The 6,544-nt window shown below is 43.0% G+C and overlaps 2 protein-coding genes across 2 annotated transcripts; both read right to left on the bottom strand.

Annotated features, from left to right (window-relative positions):
* Window positions 1-493: 493 nt before the first annotated feature.
* LOC143888813 (uncharacterized) lies at window positions 494-1,163 on the bottom strand. Its single transcript, XM_077393209.1, has 2 exons — window positions 726-1,163; window positions 494-565 (listed from the first exon to the last, which is right to left on the bottom strand). The coding sequence occupies exons 1-2, from the start codon at window positions 1,161-1,163 to the stop codon at window positions 494-496; spliced, it is 510 nt and encodes a 169-aa protein (XP_077249324.1).
* Window positions 1,164-3,712: 2,549 nt separating this feature from the next.
* On the bottom strand, window positions 3,713-5,687 carry LOC143888811 (uncharacterized). The gene is made up of 2 exons (XM_077393208.1): window positions 3,897-5,687; window positions 3,713-3,763 (listed from the first exon to the last, which is right to left on the bottom strand). Exons 1-2 carry the CDS (start codon window positions 5,685-5,687, stop codon window positions 3,713-3,715), a joined length of 1,842 nt encoding a protein of 613 aa, XP_077249323.1.
* Between the last annotated feature and the right edge of the window lie 857 nt (window positions 5,688-6,544).

Below are 6,544 nucleotides of genomic sequence, written 5' to 3'. Positions count from 1 at the left end.
GTCTGCGGTCTGTAAGGAGATGACTTATGATGCTTGATTTTAAATTCTTCGCACAGGTGCACTACCTCTTTCTTGAAGTGAGATCCATTGTCAGAAATCAACTCATGAGGTACTCCATATCTGCAAATGATGTTTGCACGGATGAACTTCGCAACTGTATTGGAAGTTATGGAAGCATATGAAGCAGCTTCTATCCACTTCGTGAAATAGTCAATGGCCACCAAGATGTACTCGTGCCCACTTGACGACTTAGGATAGACTTTGCCAATGATATCAATCCCCCATACTGAAAATGGCCATGGCGAGGTCATAGAATGCAGCTCTGACGGAGGCACATGAATAAGATTCGCATAGACTTGGCATTTATGACATTTCTTCACAAATGCGAAACAATCTGTTTCCATTGAGGGCCAATAGAAACCGAGTCTAAGGATCTTCCTTGATAGCATTTTACCGTTCATGTGAGGACCACAAACACCTTCATGTGTTTGTTCTATGAGCTCCGCAGCCCGATCTTCATCAACGCACAGAAGCTGAATCCCATCAAAGGATCTTCTGTACAATTCTTCACCACAAATGATGAAGTTAGCGGCGAATCTCTGAAGAGTTTTTCTCTCTTTGCTGGAAGCTTCAGGGGGATGCCCCTTGCCTGAAATGAGATTTCGGATATCAGTATACCACGGTTTTCCATCTGGACATCGCGCTGATATTTCAATGGCATTTACATGCGCTGGAGCCCATTGCGACCTCACAGCTAAAGGCTGGACCTCCATTGTCTCAGAAATATCCAACATCGAGGCTAAAGTAGCCAAGGCGTCTGCAAAATGATTCTTGTTTCTCGACAGATGGGTAAATGTGATACTCTTGAATTTCTTGGCCAGAGACTCGAGATAGAAATTATACGGGATTAATTTTGATTCTCTTGTCTTCCAATTACCATTGGTTTGACAAATTATCAGAATTGAATCTCCAAATACATCAATCTCTTGGACTTTCAAAATTAAAGCTGCCTCAAGTCCTGCGATACAAGCTTCGTACTCTGCCATGTTATTTGTACATTCGAATTGTAACTTGATGGATATCGGGATATATTCTTTCTTGGGAGATACAAGCACTGCTCCTATTCCTTGTCCTCGATTGTTTACGGCTCCATCAAAGTACATTGTCCATCTGGTACTTGGAATTTCTTCTTCAAGTTCCATGATCTCTTCATCAGGAAATTCAGCCTTCAGAAAAGCATTCTCCTCAACAGGAGCATCAGCTAGCTGCTCAGCAATAACCCGTCCTTTGACAGATTTCTGAGTGACGTATGTGATGTCAAACTCAGATAACAATAGCAACCACCTTGCAGTTCTTCCTGTAAGGGCGGGCTTCTCGAATAAGTACTTCAACGGATCCATCCGTGAAAGCAGAAATACCTTATTCGACAAGAGATAATGTCTTAGTCTTTGAGTCGCCCAGACTAATGCTAGACAAGTCTTTTCCAAGATAGTGTACTTTATCTCGTACTCTAGCATTTTCTTGCTGATGTAGTAGATAGGCTTCTCCTTCTTAGATCCTACATCTTGCTGAGCAAGCATACAACCCATTGCTGTATCTGTGATGGACAAATACATCAACAATGGTTGACCAGGAATGACTGGGGATAAGACAGGAGGCAAAGACAAACACTGCTTGACCTTTTCAAATGCTTCCTGACATTCTTCATTCCATTTCTTGGAGGAATTCTTTTTCAATAATTTGAAGATGGGTTCACATGTCATAGTTAAATGAGATATGAATCTCCTCAAGTATTGCACCTTGCCAAGGAACCCACGAATTTGCTTTTCCGTCTTTGGTGGTTGCATTTCTTGGATAGCCTTGATTTTCTGAGGGTCCACTTCGATTCCTCTTTCACTGACCATGAATCCAAGCAACTTCCCTGACGTGACCCCAAATACACATTTATTTGGGTTTAAGCGAAGTTGAAACTTTCGGATTCGCTCAAAGAACTTTCTCAAAGCGACTGTATGCTCTGGCCGAGTCCTGCCTTTGACAATCATGTCATCGACATAGACCTCGACCTCCTTATGAATCATGTCATGAAGAAGAGTAGTCACAGCTCTCTGATAGGTGGCACCAGCATTCTTGAGACCAAACGGCATCACTCGGTAACAGTATGTACCCCATTGAGTAATAAATGCCGTCTTCATCATATCCTCAGGCGCCATCTTGATCTGATTGTAGCCTGAAAACCCATCCATGAAAGATAACAGAGCATGTCCAGCAGTGTTGTCTACCAGGATATCGATGTTCGGAAGAGGAAAGTCATCTTTTGGGCTCGCCTTATTCAGATCTCTGAAATCAACGCACATCATGACTTTTCCATCTTTCTTGGGCACAGGAACTATATTTGCAAGCCATTCGGGATATTCCACTACTTCAATGAATTTTACTTCAAGTAGTTTCTTCACCTCATCATGAACCTTTAACTCCCATTCTGTCTTGAGTTTTCGGAGTTTTTGCTTCTTCGGCTTGATGCCCGGAATTAGAGGTAATTTGTGTTGCACAATGTCCTCACTCAATCCCGGCATGTCATCGTAAGACCAAGCAAAAACCTCCTTAAACTCTTTTAGCAAAGTGATTAATTCTTCGCGTTCCTCAGGAGATAAAGTTTTGCCAATCCGAATCTCCCGAATTAAGGTTTCATCACCTATATTTACAGTCTCAATTTCTTCTTCGAGTGGTTTTGCTCGGCGAATCTCCTCTTGTTGAATCATGTATTTGATTTCAAGAGGAGTTTCGTCAGCTTCCTCGTTTGAGGGGGAGTCTTGATTATTATTATTATTATTTATTTGATCAGGCTTTGAAGCAGAATCAGAAACAGAATTAGAAATAAAGACAGGATCGTACACAAATGAGTCTTTTATTTCTTTTGCAGAATTGATGATTACATCGAATGATTCACCCACATCGGGCGTTACAGACTCAGAATTCAAATGAAATGACATGTCGACATCAGTATCAACATAGACAGGACTATGTACAAATGAAGAATCAGCGAAAACATCCTCTGACTGAGACTTGACAGGGACTGACTCTTCACCATCTTCGAGAACCACTCCAACCCCTATGGTACCTGCATTAAAAGAAAAGTTAGAAATGACAGACTTTGGGTTGAACTCAGAAACTGACACGTTTTTTGAAATGACTGACTCTTTTGAAAGGACTGGACTATACTGGAGGACTACTTGGGGTATAACCTGTGCGGTCCAATTGTCTAAAGGTCCAGTAGCTGGAGTAATGCAGCTTTCGGGGCTCACGAAAGGCACATCTCCTCCAATCATAGCGATGATTGGGGCCTCGACCTGATATAGGGAGTCTAGGAGATGCGGCTCAATATTTTCTACCCAATCTGTAGCTGATTTTTCTGCTATCGCTGGCAAGGTAAACTGCTCACTGTAAAAGTCTTCTGGTAACTCATCTGTGAAGAAGATCTCTAACCCTGGAAGCCTTTTCCCAGTCTTATCGCACCAGGTCTCAGAAAAACCATAGAACGGACAGTCTGCCCCTTCTCTTCTGAATCGGCCGTTCATAATCATGTTGTACGGTCCTGTCGAAAATTCTATACCCCGACGACGGCATTCAGCCCTCTTCAACATATACTTTCTCATTTCTTGAACCTCTTTTCGGGTTGGCTGATATCCTAACCCGAATAAGCCATCTACTGCTTTCAACTCTGGCCACTCAGTTGGGCCCTGTAGATTTCTTCCCAGGCCAGCTCCTGGGACATAACCATATTTTCTCATTATCTTTACTACTTGAGTGTTTGTGCTTGAGAGGAACATTATTTCTTCATTCATTGCTTCCCCAAAGGAAATAGTAGAGACTTCTAAAGAAAAGCCGGTTAAACTAACATCTATTGATTTTTCAGTGATCAATTCAGATGTTATTTGACCAATTTCCGGTTCAGGGTCGCCTCGCACTGTGATCACCCGATTGTTTCGGACGAATTTCAATTTTTGATGAAGTGTGGAAGGAACGACTCCAACTTTATGAAGCCACGGCCGGCCAAGCAGGAGAAAGAAAGATGTTTTGATGTCAAGAACCTGAAACTCTATCTCGAAAGTTTCACCTCCTATTTCGACTTCTGTGGCGAGTGTCCCGATGACATCTCTTCTGGTTCTGTCATATGCCAATATCCCCTGTTCCGACGGGATAAAATCGGCTGGCCCAAATCCCAAGGTAGTGGCGGTGCTTAAAGGACATACATTTAAAGCTGACCCATTATCCACTAATATCTCGGGGACCCTCTTCTTGTTGCACAGTATGGTGATACGGAGAGGTCTTGTGTGATCTCTTCCTTCTTGAGGCAGATCCTCATCAGTAAATGACAATGTTCTAGAAACCCTGGCCATTGCCACGAGATTGACCAACTCATCGGGGGTAATTTCAACTGATACTTGAGAGGCATTTAATTCTCGAAGCACAACCTGTCTGTGTTTCGGTGATGCCATTAGTAAACCCCAGATGGACACGTTAGCTTGTGTCTTCTTCAGTTGTTTCAACAAATTTTCTTCCTCTTCATCCACAGTCTGCTTCTGTTTCAGATTCTCTGCAGCTCTTACAACTTCAGCAGGATTTTCTGCTCTGAGTTCTGCAGGCTTGAAGACACGACCACCTCGTGTGACATGGCGGAGCTCGTCACACTGATCTTCCAGAAGCAACAAGTCTTCTTCTTCCAATCTTAAAACATAAGGGATCTTTTCTTTCATCTCTTCCTCCTCCTCACTCTTGAGGACATAAGAACAAGAACACTCAGAGGATCCTGTTAATCCTTCGTCTAGAGGGGATAGTATATAAGATTTCTTGTTTTCGATCGCTTCATCTTCATCATCCCATCTCAGAACATACGGTCTATCAGAAATAACCGCACAAATACGGGAGTGATCTAAGAGGATTTCTTCAGTGAAAATGGCATACACGTTCGGGGGAGGCATTGCATGTGTAGGCAATGGGTTTCGAGTGACGTTCGGTGCTTCAACGGCAAGATCCTTTGCTTCTATCATGTCTTGGATCTTGTGTCTTAAAGCCATGCATTTGTCAGTCAAATGCCCTGAATTCTGATGATAATCGCAGTATTGGTCCTTCCTCCAATACTTGGGCAAAGGGTTAGGAAGCTCTCTAGGTTCCAACAAAGTGATTTTTTTATCTCTCAGTAACTTCTTCAAAGCCACTGATAAGGAGTAAGGGAGAGGGTCGAACTGACGAAAGACCTTCTTTTCCATCGGCCTCCTGACCTCGGTCACCGTTCTGGATGGTGGTCGGTCATAACCTGGTGGTCTGGCATAACTGGGAGGCCCGGTATAGTTAACACTGTGCACCTCCTTCGGTGCCACAATAGGTCTTTTTCCCTCTCTCACATCAGACGAAGGTCTTGATCTCAGCCCCTTGGACAAAGCATCTTCGATTTGAGTTCCGGTTTTGATTAGAAAATCAAAATCAATGAAGTACTGGATTGCCATGTGGTGATAGTATTGAGATGATAAGTTTTTCACAACAATCTTGATCTGCTCTGAGTCAGGCAAACGGTGAGTCATCTGCGCTGCCTTTCGCCTCCATCGGCGAATGAAAGAAGTGAAGGTTTCATTGTGCCCTTGTTTCAGCGCCTTCAGATCTCTTTTTGTCACATCTATTCCCTCCTCCATGGAGAATTGCTCAACAAATCTATTGGCAATATCCTCCAGAGTTCTGATCTCTTCGGTTTTCAAGCTTAAAAACCATTTCTTTGCTGTTCCAGTAAGAGATCTAGGGAAAAGAAGAGCAATCTGCTCTGGAGTAAGCCCATGCTGCGAGGAATAAGGGCTTTCAGATGACTCTTGGGACATCCTGTCCCATCATACTTATCATGATCCGGCATCTTGAAATTAGGAGGTAGCACAACTCCCGGTATTATCATATACTCGGCCATGTTTAATTTTTTCGGACCCTGCATTTTCATGCTCTCCATCTCCTGGGCCATCTTATCCAACCTATCGACTATCCCCTTGCCTTTATCCAGATGGGGGAGACAGTTCTCTTCTTCATATTGCTCGTCATCAGAGTTGTCAAAGACTGGCAACACAGGAGGCTGAGCCATCATAGGAGGTGGGCGAGGCATGATTGGGGTTTGCTGAGGTGCAGGATTTTTGGAAGTAGATTCTCTGTCACTCTTTAATCGGGCTATTTCTTCATTAATGGTACTCAATTGTAACATTATAGCTTTCATCATCTCATTGGTGTCCATACTATTTTGCCCATTCTCTGCCATCATTTCAGGGGTTGGTTGGACTGGTGAAAGTATTTCTTGAAAATTCAAGGAAGGCGATAAAGGAGAAGTAAAAGAAAAAGGTGACAAGGATTGTCGGCTCAGCCTGGAATCAGATGTCTGACGGGACCAGGTTGGTTTTGAAACAAGGATTTTCTTAGGAGCAATGGCTGCTCAATCAAGAATCCTGAAATGGAAGTATAATCACTAGATTAAAATTTTGATAATCGAGATAAACTATCTTGATCAAACAATGAC

Source organism: Tasmannia lanceolata, unplaced genomic scaffold (genome assembly GCF_043159265.1).
Source record: "Tasmannia lanceolata isolate RefF3 unplaced genomic scaffold, GAP_Taslan_0.1 ptg000012l, whole genome shotgun sequence".
NCBI lineage: Eukaryota > Viridiplantae > Streptophyta > Magnoliopsida > Canellales > Winteraceae > Tasmannia > Tasmannia lanceolata.
Note: the sequence above shows the minus strand (reverse complement) of the source record. Positions and strands in the feature narration are given on the sequence as shown.

Bases quoted from the DNA above. Each gene is read 5' to 3' on its own strand.
- LOC143888811 (XM_077393208.1), bottom strand. From the start codon at position 5,687: ATGGAGGAGGGAATAGATGTGACAAAAAGAGATCTGAAGGCGCTGAAA. The intron at 3,764-3,896 runs GTTAGTTTAACC...GTTATGTCCCAG, and splicing joins TCACTGAAAAATCAATAGAT to GAGCTGGCCTGGGAAGAAAT.
- LOC143888813 (XM_077393209.1), bottom strand. From the start codon at position 1,163: ATGTACTTTGATGGAGCCGTAAACAATCGAGGACAAGGAATAGGAGCA. The intron at 566-725 runs GTAAATGCCATT...TTTGTGGTGAAG, and splicing joins CGCAATGGGCTCCAGCGCAT to AATTGTACAGAAGATCCTTT.